Here is a 24,922-nt window from a genome sequence, read left to right as displayed (position 1 = left end):
GAGACAGATGCGTTTTTGAACACTTATCTTCGTCTGGCGGTAAATTCGAAAATTGGCTAACGACACAGAACGTGAAAAAGCTTGACAAAAACTTTCGAATTAATTGCAATAGATATACGATGAACTATATTTCATGACTTTTATTTCGTAGACGATACGTAAGTACCGAAATGTATATGTATGTACATTTAAGTGATAATAACGAGCAGTATTTATGTACAAGTACACCAAGTTATAAACACTAAACATTCGTCACAAATCTTATGCATTATTTTTCTTAATCAGTTTGTTTGTTTGTTTGTTTGTTTGTTTTTTTTTCTTTGTGTTGTACCGTTGTTGCGTTCTCCTTTCTTTCTTTTTGCTCTTATCATTTCTTCTATCTTTTTCTCATTTAAAGTGCATTTTAATAATAACACTACAATCGTCTCGGGATTGCACTATCTTCACTGCAAATTCAAGTGGAGCTTTAAGAGAAAACAAGGAAGAAAAAAAATAAAATAAATAAATAAATAAAAAAAAAAAAAAACAGTCGCTAACAACTATTACGTTCTAGCTCGTTATTAAGGCGTGCCTTCTTTTTTCTCTTTTATTATTATTATTATTATTATTATTATTATTATTATTATTATCATTACTATTATTAGTATTATTGTTGTTGTTGTTGTTGTTGTTGTTGTTGTCATTCTTATTATTATTATTTTCTTTAAAAGAGTCACTTAAATTTCTAGTAAAAGTGGTGCAACCGAATCTACACCTTATCTTTGTCATAGTATTTAAAGGAAAAGGGCAAAGGGAGGAGAGGAAGGAAGGAAAGGGCAATGGATATACTATTTTGGCACAGATCTCTTTTCTCCAAATATAAAAATGAATATATGGAAGCTAAATCTTAAACGGCGGGCAACAACACATTCTCTTGTTCTTTTAAAAAGCGTTTGACATGGAAGGACTTCTTACAATGTTTGAATAGTTTCCTTTTGCCAAATAACAAATATATATAAATACATACATACATAGATACATACATACATAAATACATACATACATACATATGTATATATATATATATATATCTTTGAAAATTTGACAACTCGAAATTTCGATGTTCTATCATCGTTACTTAGCAGAACGATATGTGCTATCAAATAGTACGTGGATTATCGATTCCATTATAAACGAAGTGCGTTTATGCAAAGGTTTAGCAATAATTTTACAGTCTGCTCTTGTTGTTACAAGCCTCACATATACACATATATGTCGAAATTGACATATACATTGAAAAGCCGAGATAATATTACAAATTGAATAATAGCAGCAAATTTTATATAAATATATATATATATGTATATATATATATATATATATATATATATATATATATATATCGTTCAATTTACGCGAAAGTGTATATTACAAATTTTTTTTTTCTTTCTTTTTTTTTTCTTCGGATCACAAATCAAATGCTTCTTTTGCTTTCTACTTTCGCAAAGTAGCATTTACTTGGTGTGTGTATATATTCAGCGAGATATATGTACATATGTACCTAAGACTGTATTCTATGGTTTTTTTTTTCTTTTTTTTTTGTTTGTTTTCTTCAACTCTCGCCATGCGTAACATGCGCTCTCATTCACTCGCATACTTCTCTTACATTCACAAAAAATTTCTCTTCTTTTTTCTCTTTTGTTTGTTTGTTTGTTTGTTTGTTCGTTTGTTCGTTCGTTTGACTTCTTTTTTTCTCCTTTTTTTTTGTTTTGTTTTCTTTCTTTTTTTTTTTTTTTTTTTTTTTTCATAAAAATCAAAGTCTTATAAGTGGGCACGTACATAATAAAATGATGTGGATCCATAACAAATATATAGGTGAAATTATATAAAGTCTTATATTTATCATTTACGTATAAATATTGTTAAATATATATGTATATTAAAAATTTACTACACATTTCACGATTATTTTACACAGAATTTTTCTTATAACGCGAAAAACTTTTCACGTTTATAGTTTACGTTATATCGTCGTAAAAGTCCCAAAATATGATGGAACGGAGAATGAAATGTCTCCGTGTGGTATTATATTCTATTTGGTATGCGAGTTCGCAATGGAAAATAATTCGGCATTAATCTGTTATCTCTCTCTCTCTCTCTCCCTCCCCCTCTCCCTTTTTCTTTTTAAAATATGCACGTTGATTATTGTAACATCGCTTATGGCTCTAGTTAGCCGCCTTTATAATATAATAACGGTTTTCACACACTCATCTCATCATCATCATCATCATCATCATCATCATCATCATCATCGTCATCATCATCACCATCACCATTACCCTCATCTCATCATTATTTTTTAACATTATAATTATCGTCAATCATCATCATCATTACTTTTTAGCATTATAATTATCGTCAATCATCATCATCATTATCATCATCATCATCATCATTATCGATTTTACAAATATAATAGAATTTACGTGATCACGCTAACTCTAGTCTCTTCGAGAAAATAATAGTTTCTTGATTGGCGTTAATGTACGAATAATATAGATGACAAATGACTGTATATATATGTAAGAGACTGGACCGATAGGATTTCACATCGTTGATGTTATTTCGATATCAACGAATGCTGCTGCTGCTGCTGCTGCTACTGCTGCTGCTGCTGCTGCTGCTGCTGCTGCTGCTACTGCTTGCTTTTTTCCCCCTTCAGACGGATATTTTATAAGTGATGTACGTTCCTTCTTGATTTGAACGAGAGACGCATAAGGGTAACAATATTTGCACTCTCTCCGTCCAACGGTAGGATTGTACGGAGACTGGAAAGATGGGCTATACGGATATCTCGTAACTCATATCATAGACACTAGCTCGATCTGGTGTTGGTGTGGTAGGCCTTTGCGACCTTGGATCGTTAGGAGCCGAGACCATTTCCATAGAATCCGTCATTTCTAATGCTCTTACGAATGACATTGGTCTACGTCTGGTATCTCCTGACGTAGGTGTAGTAGGCGTCGCCATCACAGCCTTTCTTTTAACTTGTGGTGATTGCTGATGTGGCTGATGGGGTGGGAAGACTGGGACACCACCTCTCATAGCAGGATGATACGCTGCTCTTGGAGCTGTAGTATAAGATTGTTGAGTGGGACTAGTTGGATTCGAGCGATAATAATCATAAGGAGGTGGTGGTCTTTGAGAAGGAGACTGATGTGCTGTTGTCGATGATGTGCTTCCTTGTTGAACTTGGTAGCTGCCTGGTGAATTATCTTTCCACATGTAGGCGCCACGCTGTGGAGATCCTGCAAGTTCTCGAATGTTGTCAACGGTATTGTTGGTTCTTGAATATGAGTGATCGGCACCCTGACGGACGAGCTCGCTCTCCGATAAAAAACGTCGTTGCGGACTATAACCGGTAACGACGGTACCACCTGCACCAACTCCAATACTATTTCCCTGTTGAACGTCATAATACGTTGGTGTTTCATTCACTCCTATAAAGTCCGGCCGACGAACCTGCGTCGGTGTACCTGGATTGGATCTGTAACATAGATTGACCGTTTCGGTTTCTGAGCTTATCAAACGATGCGATGGATTTGATATAATCGACAAATGCACAGTACAGTGAACCAATATGAATAATATATGCGAGTGCTGAGCATTGTAGCCATACAAATACGGCTCTGGCGAGACATACAGGAGAGAGAGCAGCGCATCATTCCTGTTAAGAAATTAGCATCTATCGAAGGAAAGTAAAACATATAGCGAACCTAAGAAATACATGTAAGTGTTCAACGTGCGTGTCGCTTGTGTATACGTGTATGTACGTGTATCATATGTAAAAGAACTTGTTGGTAATATTTTTTATTTTGTTTTTTTTTTGTTTTTTTTTGTCTTTTTTTTTTTTTTTTTTTTTTTTTTTTATAAATTCTTTCAAATGCAATCTTTATAAATCATTATGCAAGAAAGCACAATTGTAAACTACGATATTTCCTCGTAGGATGAAGTTCGTGTTTACCTGCAGTAGGTTGCAACATGATGGCAGAGAGCAGCTCCTTGCAGTTACCACCCCCTGCAGTGGGACACAAACTTATCTATATACCATATATCTTGTAGTATGTACATGCAGAGAAACTAACCTTCTACAATCTTATTGTGAACTACATCGCACAATCGTCTTTTTGACAGGTTCCTTCGTTTAGAAGGACGGTGAAAAGAGTGGTGTAAGAAAAGGAAGAGTAACAAGAGCAAGAGTGAGGTGTTTAAAGTGAGGGGAAAAAAGGGAATTTTGTAAAACGAGGTGACGTTTGAAATAGGTGACAAGAGGTATGTTTAAAAAACAGAAATTATCCATTTTATATTGGCAGCGTGCTTGAAAGATGCAATATAACTATTACTAGTGTGGCGCTTCCCTCTTGCTCTCTACATTGAGATAATTTTTGTGCAATGAGAAGAATGTTACAAGTCTTAGAAGAAAGTTAATATTTTCATTGATTGTACATTCCAGTAGTTAATTATTCCAAGATTGAAGTTATCGATAAGCATTAGTTCAATTTAGTATCCGTTAAGAAATTATTGGTATTAAGAAAATTGATTTTAGTGAACTTCAATATATATAAGTCTGCATTTAATGTCCCTGAGTTGGGGGCTGTAGGCACAACCATGTATTTAGATTTGATAATGTAATTAATAAATCTCAGCATACCTGCGTATGGGACTGGAAATGGCAAGTGGTGTAGGTACTCCGATAGCTTTAATACGTTGTTGCATTGTTGGACTAGCACCTCCTTGACCCTGATTTCGTTGAGGAGCCGTAGCAGGAGAACCGGTTACTTCCGGTGATAAAGGGTCTGGTGTGTGACTACGCGATCCATTCATCCCTCTATCAAAAAAATTAATCAAATTATAATCGTATATGAATGAAATCCATTCGTAATAGGAAAAGTCTCAACATCTTTTTTTTTTTTTTTTTTTTTACCTTGGCTTTGGATGAGGACTGCCTCTAGGATAATGTATTGGATGACGATGTTGTGGTGGCTGAGGATGCCTAGGAGATTCGTTACTTTCCACGGGTGGCAAAAAGAAATTACTTTTAGAACCATGTCTTTGTAAGGGAGGTGTAGGCTCGCAATCTGCTGATTGAGATGCAGTTGGTTCCATATCTGTGTCTGAACCATCTCGACCAGGGGATAACTATAAACGATAATTATGGAGTATATTTCACACAATGTGCGTAATGATATAGTATTATAAGATAAATATTCATGACAATTATCATACATAGTAAATATTCTGCAGGCAGAGGCATTAGTTAGGATGGGCAGGAATAGACATACAAATAAAATCAACACCTTTCTGCTATCTGAATTGGAAATTGATAATGGAAAAGGAATCTTCACTTGTGCTCGTAGTACTCTAAGGACATAAATTACAAGATTAGATGAAATTTTAAAAATGTTTGAGGTATGGAAGATCAATCATAGCTAAGCATTTTGAACAAATACATTACAGATATCATTTACAATGATTTGAAACCAAGCTTATAGCTAAAATTAGACAAATTCTATTAATTTTGTAAGAAGAGGATGTAGTGGAGCCAAATGTAATAGGAATCCAACCGTGTATTGTGTACATCTACTGCGTAAAGAAAGCACATTGCAGAAACAGCATCAAGAGGCATGCCAAGGAAAAGAGACCATTGCCTTAATAAGTTTCTTCTTGTATACAGAAGCAAGAAGTTTTCAGCAAAGTTGCACTAGCTCTTACCTTATTGTAAGCATTTGAACTGGCATTTCTAACACCATTGCTGCTATCCATGTAGGTTTTTACCTGGTTCTCACTGTCTATGGTGGATATCTCAGATGTACACGCGCCACGCCGCTTTCCTGAATATTTATCAGGCTTAATTAGACTGTAAATTAATAAATAAATAATTAAAAAGAAACTCTAGATACGTAATCTCGATTATAAAAACGGTGTAATATATCACCTTGGATATTGTGGTCCAAATTGCGTATACCAACAATTTTGTAAACATCCTTTCGAAAAAGGATTGTAACCTCCATTAAACTTGCCTGTTACCTGTTCGTTAGTTGTTCTTCCTCTAGAAACAAGTATTACGTGAAAGCCTGTTAATCCAAAAATTGGAATAAACAGCAATATTACCACACCCATCAGCACAAGCCTGTGTTTAAATTAAGGAATATAATACTTGAAAAACGATATTTCAAGACCTTAATTTGGAATCGTATGTACAGATTATAACAAGATTTATTGGCTGTATCATGGAAGGATACGCAACAATCGTGTCCACTTCTCCTAACTGTTGTTTATGCTCCAATACGAAATACAAACAAAGTCCAAATATACTAAGCATATGACAGCTAAGGGATAGAAGGAAAAAGAAAAAAAATCTGTAATTTCTTCTGCCAATGCAATTGTTGACCCACGGGCAGTGATGATCAAATGTCTAAAAGTATAAAAGAGATATTAAAACAAAGTTTAATACAAATAGAATATACGTATACGTATACATAATAAAATCATACCTCGATACAATGGTTGCAAACACTACAATGGGAACAACGAGGTGGTCTATAAAATTTGCACGTAACGCACCATTTCATACGCACTGTAATGCCATTGATCTCAACACTCTTATACAATGGAGCCCTGAAGTCATCCTCCCGATCTTCGTCAGGAGGAGCTTAAAAAGAGATATCGTACAGGTAAGATCTGTTATGAACGCACAACTCTTTGTAAATCATCTTTTAACTCTGTACAATTAAACTCTAACAAAATCTATTTACCTTTCGGTATAACACCTGGATCCATGAATGTGGCCAGAGTAAAATTCGTCAGTACAAAGAAAGTAATTACTCCTTGAAGCGCTGGCACCCATGTACCCCACCGAAAGACATAATACTGACACCTGTATATATGATCAAGACAATACAAGTGTAACTATAAAGAACAATAAACATGATCCATGTATAAGGTAAAGAATAAATAAGGTAAAACTTTCTGTCGTGATCGTCGACGACACGATAAACCGAAGCATAACTTACGGGAAGCAAAAGAAAAGTGTCGTAGTGACGAGTAGAACTGTCCACGCGAACATAGCTGGTAGATATCTTGTTTTCACATCGCATTTCGGCATTCTGCACGTTCCACTTCGTGGTTCAAAATTCCTGAATTATTAATGGGCAAGATTTCTGCTACCAGGAAACATGGCCGCGTCCATCGGTGCTACTTGTTTGCAAGTTGTGAGATCTATACTTAACGAGGACTCCCATTTTCTTTGTGTTTAGTCATTCGTGATACGTTCTTGATCACACCTTCCATCACATGAGTGTTACTCCGGCAAAAACATTCGTAACGTAATTAATATTTAGGCGCTTATGCTTACATGAACCGTGAACACACCACCTCGCTGTGACATACATATATGTATATGTATATATATCTATATATAGGACTTATATGCCGTGAATAGAGCGAATTGTATCTCCTCTAACCAGTGTGTTCGGTAATTCGATGAAATCTTATTTGTCGGTAGATTTCTAACCAAACTTTTTTCATAAGAATACGATCAATTCCTAAAGGGTTATTCATAATGTATGCGTATAAAAAAGATCATTGATATTTGATTCGATAAAAGAGAAGAAAGGCATGGTTGGTTTTAACAAATTTTTTTGAAAACGATATAAATTGTCGAAATTATAAATTATAAATTTAACGAGATTAGTATCACTTTTACCAATTGATCGTAAGTATATCGCGCATTAGGACTTTATGCGCCATTTTAATTTCGACCAATCACAACTAAGAAATTTTATCTTTAACCAATCGTACGACATAGGAAAATGTAATGCTTAATATTATAACGAAATAATTATTAGCTTCGGTATACTTTTAATATCAGTATTCTAATCGAATTATTTTCATTTGATAACAACGTAATGTGACATATTAAAGAGAAATTTTATTTTTTCTGTGAAATTCGATTGCTTCGTATTCGTTGCTAGTTTAATAAAACACATGGACGCGGCCTTGGTTTAGCGCCGCCATTCGCCATTGTTGGTTCTAGCAAAAAGAGTTTACAATATACTTTTGTAGGAAGAAGTATTCTTTTGGGCTAAAAGTACTTTGTGGATTTAATCGAAGATAAATATGTGAGTAGAGTTTTTATATCATTTTTTAAACGATTATTTCGAAATTTTAACGATTAAAATTTAACCTATGTATATACGCCATTTGCGGCTTTGTATATAGGGCTCGTAGCCGGAAAGATAGTACGGGTAAAAGCGATTCCGAAGCTACGGACAAGGAAAGTAAAAGGGAAAGAGGTAGAGAAAGAGAAAGAAAAAAACGTGCTGCTTCTTCTTCAAGCAGTGGTAGCAGGTAGTTTTTATAATTTGTATTATTTTATGTTAAATATTAAATGTATAATTATATTGATACGTATGACCTCATAGTTCATCGGACAGTAGTTCCGGATCATCCAGTTCCAGCAGCGGTAGTAGCTCTAGATCGAGCTCTTCCTCTAGTACTTCTTCCAGTACTTCTGGAAGTTCTTCCGGAAGTTCTAGAGATAGAGGACGTAAAAGAAGTCGGAGTAAGAGCATTGATGCTTCTAGAAGACATGATAATAAAGAAAAGGAAAGAGAAAAAGATAGGGATAGAGAAAGGGAAAGAGACCGAGATAGGGATAGAGAAAGAGATAGAGATAAGGATAAAAAGAAAAGTAGTAATTCCGTCGTCGATAAGCCTAAACCTAAAGGACGTTCCAGGTAATTACATAATCCATCTTTTGTATACTTGACAAACGTTAAACAAATGTATGAAGAACAAAGAAAAAAAAAGAAAGAAAAAAAAAAATGAAATCAACGTTCTAAACGTTATGTTTTTATTTATCTTTCGTAGATCTCCTTCTCCACGTCGTAAACGTAGAGAACGTTCTCCTATTCCAAGACCAACAAAGATACATATTGGACATTTAACAAGAAACGTTACTAAGGAACATATTATGGAAATATTTTCAGCATATGGTCAAATCAAAATGGTTGACTTTGCTATGGATAAACTTCATCCAAATCAAGGACGTGGATTCGCTTATGTCGAATTTGAAACAGCTGATGAAGCTGAAAATGCTATGAAACATATGGATGGTGGTAAGTAAAAGAAATGATAGATCATAGATCTATCAAGGGTCGATCGGATTGGTTATTGAATGAACATTTATAAATTTTTAGGACAAATCGATGGACAAGAAATTACAGCTGCTCCTGTATTATTACCGAAACCGAGACCAATACCAATGCGTAGAATGTCACCAGTTATGGGAAGACGTGTACCATTACGATGGGGTGGAGGTAGAAATACTCCTCCACGTTATCGTAGACGCTCGCCACCAATGAATCGACGTAGAAGTCCACGCCCACCTAGACGTAGACCTAGAAGTCGTTCCCGTAGTCCACAAAATAACCCACGTCATCGACATCGTCGATATACAAGATCCAGTTCAAGCAGCTCCCGATAACACTTTCTTGTGTATACAAAAGTTACGAACTGAATTTGACTGAAGATGATTTATCGGATTGGTCACTTTGATATAATATAAAAAAAAAAAAAAAAAAACACGAGAGAAAAAGAAAAAAAAAGTTAACATCTACGATGAATTGTGCATACAGAGTACTCATAGGTATATGTATTTGCAATCATCAAACTTTGCACGTAACGAGAATCGTAAAAATAATTTTATGTTTTATCGAATAGTTACACACATCGCGTTACTTTCTGAAATATACTGATTTCTCACATGATCAATGTATTTAGCACTTCATTGGTACCTGAGGACTATATTCGTGAAGTAATTACACGAAAAGTTATTCTCATTCGTACATAGTTAGAAAAATATCAAACTTATCACAATCGCTATCGGTATATCTTGTAATCAATATAGTATTAATTTCAAATATAACAATTGAAACATATGTCATATTGATAGAATCCCAGTGCCAATGCCAGTGCTCTTTTTTTTTTCTCTCTCTCTTTTTTGTTTTGTTTGCTCGCAAGATTTTCAAAGCAAATATTGTATACTCAAATCGTGAAGCAAAAGATGAATATTTTATAAAAAGAAAAAGAAAAAAAAAAGAGAAGACAAGCAGAATTGTTGACTAAATTAAAAGTATGAACATATAGCATACATCATTTTTCTTCACAAATATTCAAATATTCTAATATTGACGATATGCTTAAATCTTTTTCTTTTTTTTTTTTCTTTTTTTTTTCTCTTTCTTTCAAATCAATGTATTTTCAGAAATGACGTAGCTTACGGATTAGATTATAAATTTTCTAATGGTTGTGTCTGTCTAAGCGTATATTCTTGTCCATCACCTGTCTATACTCCATTAGATTAGAGGAATTTATTTATTGGAACACTGGCACACAGCACGCGTTATAAAAAGTGATTGGAATCCATCTTGCATTGTTTGAGAATATTGGTAATTTGATATATCCAGAAAAGAATAAAAATAAATTAAAAAAATAAAAAAACCGAAGAAAAGAAAAGAAAAATTAATGAAAAAGTAAAAAACCTGATCGTTCAATAAATGTTTTTATAAACTTAGATCCATAGCGGGTGTTATAATGCCTTTCTTGAATTTTCTCTCTGTATGTATCACACCTGTGCGTAAATTAATGTTTAAATCGCGCACAAAATTTCTATAGTTTGTGAATTATGTTTAATTTAGGATTGATCGATTGATGATATTAATGATGATGATGATGATGATGATGATGATGATGATGATGACGACGATGATTATGATGATGATGATACTGAAAAGATACACAGATTTGATAGAAACTATGATTATTAGACCCTTTTACAAAGAATCAATTTTTAGAAAAAACCTATTCACACAAAAATCCTTTCTTTTTATATACTTCGTGGTATCTACAAGAGAACAGAAACTCATTGCATCTCACACATCTGATGTAAAATTATCTACATATTTCTTTTTCTTCTTTTATATTGCGCGTGGTCGTTTAATTATCAATAATGTACACTTTTATACGTGAAAACTTTACAATAGAAACGAAGTGCTCCTGCTTTTTATTATTATTATTATTTTTTTTTTTTCAATACTTTTACCGTTCAAAAAGTAAAAAGTTTTCTTTTTTCTTTTTTTCCTTATTATTAGTATTATTATTATTTTTTTTTTTACTTTTACTTTATCATTATTTTATTTTTTTATTTTTATATTTTTTTTCTAAGAAGAACCGGTATGTGTTTATCATCGAATATATCAAAAAATTGTTCATGGCACAAATATACGTATATATATATATATATATATATATATATATATATATATTTGTTTCAAAATGTTGTCTGGTAATAAAAGAAATTGAAAATAGTTGGGGACCTGGATTGTAAAAATATTTGTGTGGGAGGGAGTGGATGGAGATTTAGAGAAAATGACAATAAAATAAATACGTACGTTCCAGAATTAAAATAATATATAGAAAGAGAGAGAGAGAGAGAGAAATAGAAATAGAAATAGAAATAGAGATAGAAATAGAGACCACCAGTTTTCTATAGAAAGGGAATTATACCGCATATCCTAATGGTGTTATGAGAACTTAAAAAAAACAAAAAAAAGAAAGAAAAAAGATTAAAAGATCCGCACACAGTATAAAAAATATTTCTGCGCTAAAGCACTTTGGCACGGATAAATTATGTACGTTCATACAGATATCAAAATTGATCTATTTCATAGATAGATCCTGTGATATTTGACGTCAATGATCGTATACTCTTTTCTGTTTCCTTTTTTTCTTTTTTTCTTCTTCTATCATTACTTATTGTTATTGTTGCATTTGTGAAGAGTGGTAACACGATTTTCTTCTGAATTTTTTTTTTCTTTACTTTACTTTTTTGTCTGAAGAATTCATTGGATTTATATTTTGGTCGTATCGATTAAAAAATACACATGGAACATATTGTTATAGTTTTAACGAGTTCTTCTTCGTATCACAGGAGATAAAAAAAAAAGAGAAAAAAAAAACGTGGGAGAATACGTGCTAATAATTGGTACGCGCGGTCGACGAAAATAGTAATAAAAAGAAAAAGAAAAAAATATATATATATATGTATGTATCTTGAATAGAATTTGAAAGGGAGAAATAAAAATAAAAATAAAAATAAAAGAAAAAGAAAAAAAAGTAAGAAACAAGCTCGTGATATTTATAAAAAGCCAAAGATACTTTTCGTCTGCCCTTTTTTCCACTTTCTATTCCGTCGTCTCTAAAATGTACAAATTAAGCTCTATCAAAAAAGTAAAATTTATGTATAATCATTTATATTACATCGATATTAAATTAATTAAAAAGGGAGGCAAATAGAGTTGACCGATCATATTTGCACATCAGTGTAGTAGAGGAGATTCAAGAGTTCGCTTATAAGTCGCAATAAATAAATAATTAATTAATTAATTAAATAACTTTTTGAGAGTTAATGGTAGAGAGATCTGCGCTTAAATTCCTTTCACCTAACACTCGGGATTTTCCCCCTCGTATTTCATTATTTTTTTTCCTTCTTATTTGTTTCTTTTTTTTTTTCTCTTTTAAACGTAGCATCGCTTCATATTTTTCTACAATAACTATTAATATTACACACGATACTTTTCTGCTGTTTTTTGTTTTTTTTTTTCTTTTAAACGGTACGCATAATTGTTGTTATAATAATAATAATAATTAATAATAATAATAATTAATAATAATAATTAATAATAATAATAATAATAATTAATAATAATAATAATAATAATAATAATAATAATTAAAAATTAAAATTAAAATTTATATCGCTATAGACAGTCAGATTTCCCAAAATCGCTGAAATCACATAATTTTTTACTTGTTTTTTTTCTCTCTTCAGTTTTAGCATGGATCCCCATCATCATCATAACGTGTCGCTTGATCGAAATGAATCGATGCGAAAAATCCTTCGCCATATTCAGCTACCACCATGGAGCGCAGCAGCAGCCGTGGCGATCGATCTTCTCTCTTCGACGATGACACGGGCAAAAAAAAGCAGCACCGTATTTAATCGTACGGTCCTTATATCTCAAGTCAATAATATTCTACTCACACGTTCTCTCGTACTCTCTTTGATAACTATAAATTACATAATCTATATACAATTTTTTTCCATTCTTTTCCCATATTAAATAATAAACGCGCCTCTTCTCCATTAGCAAAATATCAGCACCGATGATGTATAGTAAAAGGAGAGAGAAAGAGAGTGTCTGTAACTCGAATTGTTCAAAACGTGGAGCCATCGGTGCGTTCACTTGCAGAAGCTGAGGACGTTGGGAGGATGTATCATCGGGATTGCGACGCGTCCTCTTTTTTGTGAATGTCTGCGTGCATCAATGCAGGCTCGAGTTGTCTTGCCGGTACACCTGGGCCAGGACCAGCCCTATGGTGTATATGTAAATTGCTTAATGGTCCAGGACTAGGATCTTTGCCTCTAAGTGTATTAACAGGGGCTGGTGGATATCCTGCATAAAGTTTTGCTCGTTCTTCTTCCTCTGCTCTGAAGGCGGCAGCAGCCATTAGAGGATTATATCGCAATTGTTGAAGAGGATCGTATCTGTAGTCTCTAAAGGGATCCGCTGGCCAAGGACCTCCTGGTTGACCTGTAGGCGCAGACGGTGGTGGAAAATGTTGCATCGGATGTGCACCTAAGCCTGGAAGCATACTTCGTGGCATAGAATGTGGTGCAGGCATACTGTGCGGATGCCTCGTTAGATAAGCGTGTGGATGTGGGTGATGATATCTTGGATCAGACAATGGATTTGATCCAGGACCTGTACCCGATGTACCACCTGGACCAGGACCCGACGGCCTTGGAAGCATCACTACTTCGTCGTCTTTGCTACGTGGTTCTTCCTTGACTCGAACTTCTCCAGCATCTAACGGTGCCGAACCGTTTCTCAACGGCGAACGTTCTCTTCCTACCAGCACGTGTTGTCGATTTTGATGGAGCAATCTTTCTCTTTCCATCTCGCGCCTCTCCATCTCACGACGTTCCTTATCTCGTCTTTCTCTTTCACGTTCGGCAGCTTCCTGCTGCTTTCTCTTCTCTTCCTTTTCGCGTTCACGTCTTTCTCTCTCTCGTTGTTCCTCCCTTTCTCGTTCTCTCTCGCGTCGAACGCGTTCACGTTCACGTTCACGTTCACGTTCTCTCTCACGTTCTCGTTCGCGCTCGCGTTCACGTTCACGTTCTTCGAGTTCAGCTCGTCTGTCGATCGTTGGTGGCTCTGGTTTCAACCCCCATGACACTGTGGTAGGTGGAAAGCCAGTGGATGCGCGTTGCAATCTAAAAAGGAGGAAAGCCATCGTTCGTCTTGTGAGATTGATTAATTGTTCTCCAAGTTGGGAGATCGTTAGGACCATCGTTGTTGTTGTTGTTGTTGTTGTTGTTATTATCGTTAATTTTCTTTCTTTTTTTTTTTTCAACTTACCCTCTCCATGGATCATGTACAGAACTCAAGCCACTTAAAGGTGGCATTTCTCTCGCCGGAGGAAAACTCGACAGACCTGGAAAGTTTGGATTGGGCGTTCCAAACGTCGAAGGATATCTTCCGAATGGTGACATTCCAGTTCCTATTACATAACAACAAGAGTAATTAGTTTTATAATTATAATTAACGATATCGTCGTTACTTTCACGCGATGCAACGAATTCATTATTTATTTCTATTTCTATGAATTAGGCACGTACCTAAATGAGAAGTTGGCGTGGATAGGAAGCCAACGGGATGAGGTGGAGGTGGTGCAGGATGCGCAGGTGGCATATTAGTTGGGAATGGAGGTGCCATAGGAGGAGCAGTTATTCCCAAACCACTTGCGGGTCCTCCTGGATATAGATGGCTTGGGGGTCTTAGCAATTCAGTTTTCGTGTTAACAACACTTCCAGCTTTTGCTTCGGCTTGTTGCTTTTGTTGATAATGATAAATTTCCCATGCGATGCGTACATGCATTGCATTCCATTTTCCGCTCTTCTACAAGAAGTAATTGAAATTTTATAAGCAAAATATTCGAAGGATCGGGATACGATATATATAAATATATATGTATATACATATAATATATATATTTTATATATCGTTTATACAAATCTTTGGCCTCGATATTTTAGCACATGCCTTTTTTACCTTTGGTGCAAATGATGTTAAATGATTGGGAGGTACAAAAGGTGTCGAAGGAGGACCAATCCCAGGATGAAGTATTCCCGTGTTGAATCCGGAATATCCAGACAAGTTTAAATTACCTCGAAAAAAGGGAGACTCCACTCCGCCAAGTTTTGGTATATCTTTGAACTATTAAAGGAAATTAGAACGCTTACAAGTGATACAAGTCTACTAGTGTGTGTGTGTGTGTGTGCAAAATACAAAACTAAGAAATTCTTTCCATGTCAAGGCATCCGAAATAGTGTCAAAGTTGCTTTCCGAAATTTTAACAAATTCTTCTATCGCATTAAGAACTTACAATCGGTGGTGGAAATAACGTCGTAGCCGCTGCCGGTGGAAGCAACGGCGTCGTATGCTGATGCACGTGCGTATGCTGATGCTGATGATGATGCATTTCCGTTCTAAGATACGGCGGTGGACCCAAATTTCCAACTCCTACACTGACGTTTCTATCTTGAGAGGCCAAAAATCTATTGTCCAGCTCTCTCCTTAACAGGTCTGCCTGACCTGCGACATGAGTCACCCCTTGTTTTGGTTAGCATACTCTTTTGGTTCTCGCGATCAACGAATCTCTTACTTCGATAAGTGCAAAAGGAAAAGAGATCGCGTTATAAACTTACTTGTTTGAAAAAGTGATTCTGCTGAAAACGGATTGGGGTTGGTCGTAGGTGGAGGAAGTGAAGGAAGTGAAGTATGCGGACTGGAACTAGAGACAGGCGGTGGTAACGGAGCTGCAAACATCGGCGGTGGAAATGTATGTATTCCGAGTGGTGGTACAGGTGGAGGAGTTGGCCTTGGTACTGACGTTGCCGTTGCTGGAGAGAGCTGCGAGGTTGTGCTGCTACTACAGGTCATAAAAAAAGAAAATATTGTCATCATCGGTGTCTTATGAATTTACATAATTTCGAAATTTCGAGTTAAACTCCTCTCACCCAATCCATCCCTGTGGTTTGGTGTAAGCAGGTAGACTAGAATTAGCTGGTGAAGACGTGTTTGGCACACTTACAGGTGTGATGCTGCCTCTACTTAGGCTACTCACGTTGCTACTGTAACAAACATTACTATTATTACATTAAATTTCCTCGAGATGTTACAAATCCAACCTTTAATATTTAATGATTAACGTAATAGATAGGTAGGACGAATATATTATCATACCTATAACTGTCTCTCTCTCGACTAGGACTATGTCCACGCGGAGAATTATTATTGTTATTTCTTCCAGATAAACTACAGGCCACCATATCTCTGTGAGCAATGGTATTCGCCGTGGTAACTGTATTAGTTATGGTGGACACGCATGTTGTAGTAGCCGCGCTAAGAGGAGTATTATTATGACTTGTGATGTTATTTCCTATAGTCTGCTTACTTATGTTAGTACAAGGGGAGGCTCTACTTCCTCTCTGAAAAATATCATACATAAGGAATATTATTGAATCGTATTTTATCATCAGACGTTGTTCTTTGTAATTATAAATATTCTCTAAAGATTCTCGAACTCTAAGATGTGAATAGAAAGAGAGACAGATGTACGACTTACCACGTCTGTACGCGAAGAAGCGGAATGGGAAGGAGACGGTACCGCAGGTGGGAGATACGGACTATGATTTAGAGCTGTGTACGGCGTATAAAGCGGTGGATACGACGGTTGTGTTTGAGGATAGGCGGCCATGGGTATTGGTGGTGGATAGCTCGTAGTAGCAGCACCGTTTGATGGTGCCGCTGGAGCAACACCTAAATTAGCTACCGCCGGACTAGTAGTATGGCTCGATGAAACGAGGGGCACATTAGGTGGATGCAATGCAGGTATCGTAGTATGAGGTTGCTGGGATAAGGAAGGTGGTGGCAGAGCAGGCGAAGCTGGTCGTTGTTGCGGAGCTATTGCACGAGGATTGGCTGCCAATGGACTAGTCATCTGAAATGTGTCGTTTATACTAAATAATATGTTCTAATGGAATTTTAATATAATCAGTTGATATGTTTTTCTATTTACCGGTGGTTGGGATATGTGTGGGGGTAATGTTGGGCTAGGAGGACTCGGTGCGGTTGGAACTGGTGCAGATGCTGGCACTGGAGGTGGTATAGGCGCCGGTGCATCCGTTGCAGGATTTGAAATTTGTCCGCCCGTGTCCGGAGGAGACCCTCCTGCTCCGTTCGCTGGAGGCAACACGTGCGGCGAAGAAGATGGCAGCTCGTCTACAAATAATAATCTCATTTTACTTGCACGTAGTAGACACGCATATGCATACACGCAGTATGTGTACGCATATGTATATATATGTAATAATATTATTTGCTTATTTCATCATTCATACTTTGCGCATATAGACATATTTTTTCAATTGAATATTTCCAATTCATTGATTCCAAATCATTGATTCAAAATACTTGTAATGAACTTTATCGCAAAGTTTAAAGAACTGAAAGGATCGATAAGTCAAAGCTGTAGATACTTACATTTACGTGCAAGGGGTGGTGGGGTAGAAGATTCAAAGAGTATCGACTCTGCATCCGAGCCCTGTAAGAAACAGATACATGTAAATACGATTGAATGAAATTAACAAAAAAAAAAAAAAAGGATTATTATAAATTAACTTTAAATACCTTATCGTCTTCTCCTTCACTATCACACTAGAATGAAAAAGAATAATTAATATATGTTTTATTATTATTATTATTACTTAAGTTGGTCAATCAATTATTGTATCAAACGATTGATAATTAAATATTATTAAATGATAATAAATGTAAAAAATACTTACGATATAACCTTTACCCGAACTGCAATGACTGCTAGCCTGTAAGATAAACACGTATGTTTGTAAATAACATTTTTATATATTTATATATACCTATATAACATCGATTAAAAGAAGAAACATACATCGCTGAGATGGTCCCTGGAACTGTCTGCGTCCTGGCAATCCCTAGGTATACCAGGGCCATGCAATTGTTCAGACGCTCTACCACTATCGTCGCTTGTACCTGCATCTAGACCCTACGAAATAATAACAATCTTAACAATAATAATAACACAAAATTATAAAACAAACAAAATAAACCTGACTTTCAATTAATCTAAACCAATCAATAACGTAATATTAAATGCTGTTTAGTATACCTGATTGAGCGTCGACGGTGTCAATATGGAATTATGCGTATAGTGGTTGTGCTTGAAATGGTTTTTGATATGGTGCTCGTTGTGCCTATTGTTTTGTCCAGTATCCAGCTTTGGTTTTTCATCCACTATTGACAGCAACGTATGCAGCTTCTTTACATTATTTTTACCAGCTAGCTTTATTGCACTCTGGAAAAAAGAAAAAAAAAAAAGAAAAATAGAAAAATAGAAAAATATTAAATAGAATTTTTAATAAATAATCACATAATTATAATATATATATATCATATATATATACCACACACATACACATACATATACATACACACATATATAGACAATTATTTTAAATATCGTCCAATGAACTATTCCACCAACACACGAAGAAATCCTAACGAAGAAAACGTCGATTTTTGTTCGGTCGTTCACGAATCGTACAAAATAGATTAACATTCGGAACGAAAAAGAAAAATTAAACGAAGAGAATATATCCTTCCTCTTACCCCTCGCTTCCTCGTCAATTAGGCAGCTCAGACAACGCAATACATAATTCGTTTTCATGTTTCGCGCCTATTTTCCTTACACGTATTGGCGCGGCGCGCGCGCGCATCCAGCGAATGAAACGCGCGAGAGTATAGGACAACGACGGAGAGAGAGAGAGCCTAGCTATAGTAAAATGGATAAAGAAACGAACAAAAATTTCCCCCCTCGAAGAAACGTTTGGCAGATTGGTGAGATGTCATTCGCATCGAGAATCAAGTTGTCATTCGTGCTTTTTACAAAGTAGAGAAATAGCGTTTAGCTTGGAATAAAATTCCTCTCTGTGTATACGTGTGCTTGAGTACGTGTGTATATATATATATATATATATACACAACATATATAACGTATGCGTGTGTGCGAATAAGTGCATGCGTGCAAGATCTTGATTGGTTAATTTTCTTTTTCTTTCTTTTCCCTCTTTTTTCCCCGTCTATCTTCCTTCCCTCTCTTTTTCCTTTACAAAAAAAAATAAAAATAAAAATAAAAAAATAAAAAAAGAAAAATAAAAAAGAAATAATAAAAAAAAAATAACGTATAGCTGCTACCACATCGTGTTCCCGTGCAATGCCATTGCGATAATTCTCGCGCGAACGTCACCTAAAAACGTATCTCTCCTGACCGATCGAAAAGAGGCGGAGGAGAAGAAGGCGACCTGTGTGTGTTGTACCTCTCTCTCTTTCTCTCTTTCTCTTTTTGTTTCTAAGAGAAAGAATAAGGAGTTCCTACCACGCGTCGGAATTTCACTATATAGACACGGTTGGTGCGTTCGTGCACTGCGATCACCATGTTCGGGTATCTCCGAAGATTATCTCCTTGTCCTGGAAGCGCGGCGGCACAACGACGGCGGCAGCGGCGGTGGTGGTGGTGGTGGTGGTGGTGGTGACGGTGACGGTGACGGTGACGACGGCGGTGGTGGTGACGGTGACGGTGACGGCGGTGACGGCGACGGTGGCGGTGGCGGCGACGGCGGTAACGACGGCGACGGCGGCAGCGACGGTGGCCACAGAACTTTCACGCCGTGTCGCGCGCGCACGTCAGGAGAACGACAACGTGGAGAGGGGAGGGGGAAGAGTAGAGTAGTGGGGGAAAGGGAAAGGGATTAGTGGGGAAGGGGTAGCGGTGAATCTCTCGCGCGGCGGAGGAGAACGCCTTTTCCGACGGGCGCTTTAAATCGTGAAGTATGTCCAATGCCACGCACGCTCGTACGCTCGTTCGCTCGCTCTTTCGTTCGTTCGTTCGTTCGTTCGTTCGCGAGTGGCGCTCTCTACTACCGCGGAGAGTACGTCTACCACTACTACACTACTACTACTACTACTACTACACCACCACCACCACCACCGCCACACCATCACTACCCCGCCACCACCAACAGTACCAGTACCAGCACCATCACCGTCACCTCCACCACTACACCACCACCACCGTCGTCGTCGTCGTGTCTTCTGCCCCCTGGAATAACACGGCTGGTAGTAGGAGAAGAAGAAGAGGATGAAAGCGACGAGGAGAAAGGGAATTTTTTAACGAACGAACTGCGAACGACGTCGACGTCGACGTCGACGATGACGAAGAGACGAAGACGAATACGAATACGAATATGAATACGAATACGACGAATCAATGGAAACTTGTAATAGTAATAATAACATCGAACGATGACACATCGTTATGTTGTTTCCTTTCTTACGATTTCATATAACGACGACAACAGTCGAGTCCAGTTGTGCGATACGATGACGATGACGATGACGATGACGATGACGATGACGATGACGGCAACGACGACGAAGAAGACAAGGCACGATAAGGTACGATAAGGTACGATAAGGTACGACACAGCGCGACACGGCACGACAGGGTAACGACAGGATATGATGCAGCGTTGTTGCTCGGGAGAGATCGGCGGGAGGCGGTGGCGGTGGCGGTGGCGGTGGCGGTGGTGCTGGCGGCGGTGGTGGTGGCGGTGGCGGGTGGCGGGCGCGTTCGCGACGATGACAGAGGGATTCGCAGCACCAGAGTCTCGTGTGCGCGATGCAGCACGGGAGTACTCATAGTGGGGAGGATGAGAAACAAGGAGGGAGGGAGGGTTGCTTGGAGGGACTTTAGGAGAGGGAAAGAGGGACGACGAGAGAAAGACCGAGCAAGGAAGGAAGAAAGAGAAGACATTGACCGAACGAGCAACCGTGCGACGCGATTCCTTCGCTGTGCCAGGCCAGCTGGAAGAAGGAGCCTCGTCGAAGCTCGATTTCTTTCTTTCTTTCTTTCTTTCTATCTCTTTCTTTCTCTTTCTCGCTCTCTTACACGCGCGGACGCGTTCACTTCGCGTCCTACCACTTTTATCTTCTTCCTCTAGCAGCTTACTTACGTCTATCCCTCATTTTATCACTCCTCCGATCATCTCTCTCTCTCTCTCTCTCTCTCTCCGTTTCTCGTTCATTCGCATGCCGCAAAATGCGTTATCTTTTTTCCGTCTTTCTCTTTCTCTCCTTTTTTACTTTCTCTCCCTCCCACCGCTTCCTTTCAACGTACCCCCTCCCCACATTTTTCCTTTACTCGGCTCCTACTTCTCTTCTTCCTCCTTCTTTCTACCCTCTTCCCCCTCCCTCCTCCCATCTCCCCCTTCCTCCCCCTTCTCTCTCTCTCTCTCTATATATCTAACTCTCTCGCTCTTTCTCTCTCCCTATCTCTATCTCCTCGTATTACGGGCGTATACCGAAGCAAAGAGGGGAAAAAAGCACTAGGATCTCGGTTGCCGTAAAAAAGCAGCCAGCAGCAGCAGCAGCAGCAGCCAGCAGCAGCAGCACCGCTCGCGAAAGCCACGCTCCTCCACCTGCGCACGTGTGCCAACCGCGAAGCGAAACCCCCTAGGACGTGTTCCGCGCGCTCGAATAACGCGCTCCGGTTGCGAGACGCGAATTAATTGAATAAACCTCCGCTCCGCGAAGGTTCCCCTCTAGGAAAAAAGTACTCGTCGAGTGCGTCCGTCGTAGTAGTTGCTGCTCGACTCTCCCTTGTTCTCCTTCTCTTTCTTTCTCTTTCCTTCCTTCTCTTTCTTTCTCTTTTGCTCACTCGCTCGCTCGCTCGCTCGTTCGTTCGTTCGTTCGTTCGTTCGTTCATTCGTCCATTCGTTCGTTCGTTTCTTTCGTTTCTTTCTTGCCTTCCTTCTACGATCGTCCTCTCGTCGACTGAAGGAAACTGGTTGGTTTACCTCGCATCGCACTCTTATCGCGAGTATCCTCTTTAGGATTTAGCTTTCTTCTTGTTATTTGGTAATGCAACTTTGTCAGTATATTTATTAACCCTCTCTTTCTCCTTCTCCTTCTCCTTCTCCTTCTCCTTCTCCTCTTCTCATTTCCAGAAATGGATGAGCGCGAATATTTGCGAATTCATTTATTATTTTATAATTGTAAATTTCATTTCGTTTCGACTTTGCACAATTACGTCGTTCTCTTTATTCTTGTTCAAGTTACAAGATATTTTTTATCGACACGAGAGAAAACGTAAAAGATATTTGGACTTGTTGTTTATTTCGAGAGGAAGAGAAGGAAGAGAGAAAATTTAATTGATATATCCTGGATATATCCAATAGAAATATATGAAAAATATGTACATATGTATGTGTGTGTATGTATGTATATACGTTGATCATAAAGCTTGTATTAGTAGATCCTGTATTCATTGAATTTTTTTTCTTTTTCTACTTGAAATAGAAAGGAACAAGTAGCATGTAAATTTCAAAAATACTTATCTCAAATACACGCTAGATCCTGTTGATCTAAATATCATTTTTTGTTTTTTAGATTAGAAAGAAACGAGTAGCATGTAGAGGGGACAAAAAAATAACAGTTTATCATACAATATACTACCACAGATCTAGTTCATCTAAATACCATTCTTTTTTTCTGTTTTCTAGATTATGAAGAATCAAGTAATATGTAAAAGAAAAAAAGAAAAAAATAACGCTTATCATAAAACATACTAGATCCTATTCATTCAAATACTCTTTTTCTTTCTGTTCTCTAAACAGAAAAAACAAGTAACATATAGAAACAAAAAAAAAAGAAAAAAAAAAGAAAAAAAAAAAGATTGCTTCGCACAAAATCTATTAATATTCATTCAAACGTTACTGCTTATTCTTTAGATAGAAAGAAATAAATGGCGTACAGAAAGATCGTCCGTCGCATTTGGAATGAAAAAAAAAAAAAAAAAAAACCAACCACAACAATACTGACAATAATAATAACAATAATAACAACAATTACGACACCGAGAATAATAAAAAAAAAATAATAATAATAATAATAATAATAATAATATTGAGAAAAGAAATAATTTAAAAAGTACCGACTTTTTGTAAGAAGTAGAAAAAGATGAATATTTGCTGCCCGTATGTACTCGAAGGCGCAAAGTTCCTCTCGATATGGTACGGGTGAAGGAAGGTCGTCCTCGTACAACACGCGGACGTTCCACCGGGCTGCCGGCGCTCCGTGCTTCGGCTAGCCGGCTACTAAACTCGTCCGTACACTGTTGCCACATTTCCTGCCAACTACTCGTTTCGCGTTGACACGATCCGGACTTCTAATCATCGGGCGTTCGCTCGTGTTCGCTCGCTTACTCGTTCGTTCGTTCGTTCGTTCGTACGTACGTTCGTACGTTCCTTCGTTCCTTCGTTCATCCGTCCGTTCGTTCGTCCGTTCGTTCGTTCATTCGTTCGTTCGTTCGCTCGTTCCTCCGCTTGCGCGACATGTTGACGCTCGCGACAAATCGTTCCGCGTGTCTTAATATACGCGCGTTATGTCATCGCGTTATGTATGTAAAGCAAATGTCCGTACGACTCGAACACGATCCTCGATAATTTATCGTAGTAAATGGCTTTTGACGAAAGTAGTGCTACCAATTATTACACTCGAAAAAAGAAAGAACACAAAAGATCGATCTCATTGGTTCTATAAAATCTTAAAATGGACTACTGTAGTCAATGATACATCCAAATTAAATTCGGATACGATACTTTTCAACTATCGTTGTTAATCATTCTTGAGGAAAGTAGTGGGTCCAACTATTGAGAACAAAAAAATCAATCGATTTCATTGGTTCGTTTAAGAAATAATTAACGCTATAGTCGAAGGATATATCCCAATCCGATCTATTTAAATTTATGCAATTTTTGAAGGAACGAATCAATTTTATTTTAAAAACGAGCTATTGCGAATGGTCGGAAAGAGGTCTTTAGTAAAAAAAAAAAAAGTCTCCAATAACAAATATTAAAATATTAAAAATGGAAATGTATACGATTTCAAAAGTGAACATTATTATTCGTTTCATCGATTCGTACAAAAAAGAGATCACGTAAAAAAAACATAAATTATTGCAATTCCCTTAAATTCATAAAATTTCCAAATGGAGAACATAGTTAAATACCATATGACGTATTAACATGTCATTGGTCGGCCTCGTATAGTTCTCGCTTGGCGTATTAATACGTCATTGGGTCAATGAGATATATTGTTCTTTGACGTATCAATGTTATCATTGGTCGTTGATCATATTCATGCGCTGTTAACGTATGAATATATTTAAGTCATATAATAAATATAAGCGAAATGAAACAACACCAACAACAACGACAACGATAATAATAATGATAAAACAATGTTATTGTGAAAATTGAAAGAGAATAAGAAAAATATGAACGTTCGTTGAATTATCATCGCACGCAATTTCATTGAGGAAAATAACGCAAACTCGAGTAAGGGGAGAGAGGGTTAGGAGGGACATCATAAAAGAAGTGGACATGCATTAGCCCCACGTGGTAAATTTAACGCGGCTCGGTGAATATTTTGTTAGAACGACGAAAGAATTTATGTACACATACACAAACATATATACGTGTATATATGTATGTATGTATATACGTACGTACATGTGTGTGTGTGTGTATAGATACGTAGAACGGAAATAAAATAAATGTCTCGTGCAAACGGACGATAGGGACTGACTACTGGCTTTAAAT

General features: G+C 37.1%; 3 protein-coding genes across 18 annotated transcripts in view; 1 reads left to right on the top strand and 2 right to left on the bottom strand.

Moving 5' to 3' along the window:
* Window positions 1-125: 125 nt before the first annotated feature.
* On the bottom strand, window positions 126-7,447 carry LOC127072039 (palmitoyltransferase ZDHHC8). Its single transcript, XM_051012075.1, has 9 exons — window positions 7,053-7,447; window positions 6,795-6,916; window positions 6,534-6,691; window positions 6,282-6,454; window positions 5,975-6,169; window positions 5,752-5,896; window positions 4,964-5,178; window positions 4,691-4,867; window positions 126-3,526 (listed from the first exon to the last, which is right to left on the bottom strand). Exons 1-9 carry the CDS (start codon window positions 7,142-7,144, stop codon window positions 2,821-2,823), a joined length of 1,983 nt encoding a protein of 660 aa, XP_050868032.1. The 5' UTR covers window positions 7,145-7,447; the 3' UTR covers window positions 126-2,820.
* A 399-nt stretch (window positions 7,448-7,846) lies between these two features.
* LOC127072043 (RNA-binding protein with serine-rich domain 1-B-like) lies at window positions 7,847-12,105 on the top strand. Of its 3 annotated transcripts, none has more exons than XM_051012083.1 (5): window positions 7,847-8,159; window positions 8,260-8,388; window positions 8,478-8,777; window positions 8,911-9,158; window positions 9,240-12,105. In XM_051012083.1, coding segments are annotated over exons 1-5 (966 nt in total). In that variant the 5' UTR covers window positions 7,847-8,157; the 3' UTR covers window positions 9,527-12,105. The 3 variants fall into 3 exon arrangements, with proteins under 3 accessions (XP_050868040.1, XP_050868039.1, XP_050868038.1); XM_051012082.1 differs by having other exon boundaries at window positions 8,475-8,777; XM_051012081.1 differs by having other exon boundaries at window positions 7,851-8,159; window positions 8,463-8,777.
* Window positions 12,106-12,317: 212 nt separating this feature from the next.
* LOC127072034 (autism susceptibility gene 2 protein-like) overlaps window positions 12,318-24,922 on the bottom strand; it is a 26,993-nt gene continuing 14,388 nt past the window's right edge. For 2 of the 14 annotated variants that reach the window (XM_051012041.1, XM_051012040.1), the window contains exons 3-17: window positions 18,373-18,558; window positions 18,136-18,249; window positions 18,014-18,049; window positions 17,856-17,882; window positions 17,709-17,769; window positions 17,245-17,447; window positions 16,792-17,166; window positions 16,410-16,654; window positions 16,184-16,312; window positions 15,872-16,095; window positions 15,550-15,776; window positions 15,207-15,380; window positions 14,783-15,062; window positions 14,523-14,664; window positions 12,318-14,377 (exon numbers count right to left, since the gene is read on the bottom strand). In XM_051012041.1, coding sequence (XP_050867998.1) covers window positions 13,378-14,377; window positions 14,523-14,664; window positions 14,783-15,062; window positions 15,207-15,380; window positions 15,550-15,776; window positions 15,872-16,095; window positions 16,184-16,312; window positions 16,410-16,654; window positions 16,792-17,166; window positions 17,245-17,447; window positions 17,709-17,769; window positions 17,856-17,882; window positions 18,014-18,049; window positions 18,136-18,249; window positions 18,373-18,558 — 3,423 coding nt within the window. In that variant the 3' untranslated portion in view covers window positions 12,318-13,377. Of the gene's footprint in view, window positions 14,378-14,522; window positions 14,665-14,782; window positions 15,063-15,206; window positions 15,381-15,549; window positions 15,777-15,871; window positions 16,096-16,183; window positions 16,313-16,409; window positions 16,655-16,791; window positions 17,167-17,244; window positions 17,448-17,708; window positions 17,770-17,855; window positions 17,883-18,013; window positions 18,050-18,135; window positions 18,250-18,372; window positions 18,559-19,638; window positions 20,555-20,596; window positions 21,406-24,922 lie in introns of those variants that run through there. The other 12 variants (XM_051012048.1, XM_051012050.1, XM_051012049.1 and 9 more) reach the window with 12 other exon arrangements.

This window comes from Vespula vulgaris, chromosome 24, assembly GCF_905475345.1.
Source record: "Vespula vulgaris chromosome 24, iyVesVulg1.1, whole genome shotgun sequence".
Classification (NCBI taxonomy): domain Eukaryota; kingdom Metazoa; phylum Arthropoda; class Insecta; order Hymenoptera; family Vespidae; genus Vespula; species Vespula vulgaris.
The sequence above is the reverse complement of the archived record's forward strand: the minus strand, read 5'-3'. Positions and strand labels throughout refer to the sequence as shown.

What these genes read in the sequence shown, in the direction of transcription:
- LOC127072039 (XM_051012075.1), bottom strand. Translation starts at nt 7,144, where the DNA reads ATGCCGAAATGCGATGTGAAAACAAGATATCTACCAGCTATGTTCGCG. An exon ending in GAAGTGGACACGATTGTTGC is followed by an intron (nt 6,170 to 6,281) that starts GTATCCTTCCAT and finishes ATTTAAACACAG; the next exon opens with GCTTGTGCTGATGGGTGTGG. An exon ending in AGTCCTCATCCAAAGCCAAG is followed by an intron (nt 4,868 to 4,963) that starts GTAAAAAAAAAA and finishes TTTTTTTGATAG; the next exon opens with AGGGATGAATGGATCGCGTA.
- LOC127072043 (XM_051012081.1), top strand. An exon ending in TCTTCAAGCAGTGGTAGCAG is followed by an intron (nt 8,389 to 8,462) that starts GTAGTTTTTATA and finishes ATGACCTCATAG; the next exon opens with TTCATCGGACAGTAGTTCCG. An exon ending in AAACCTAAAGGACGTTCCAG is followed by an intron (nt 8,778 to 8,910) that starts GTAATTACATAA and finishes TATCTTTCGTAG; the next exon opens with ATCTCCTTCTCCACGTCGTA.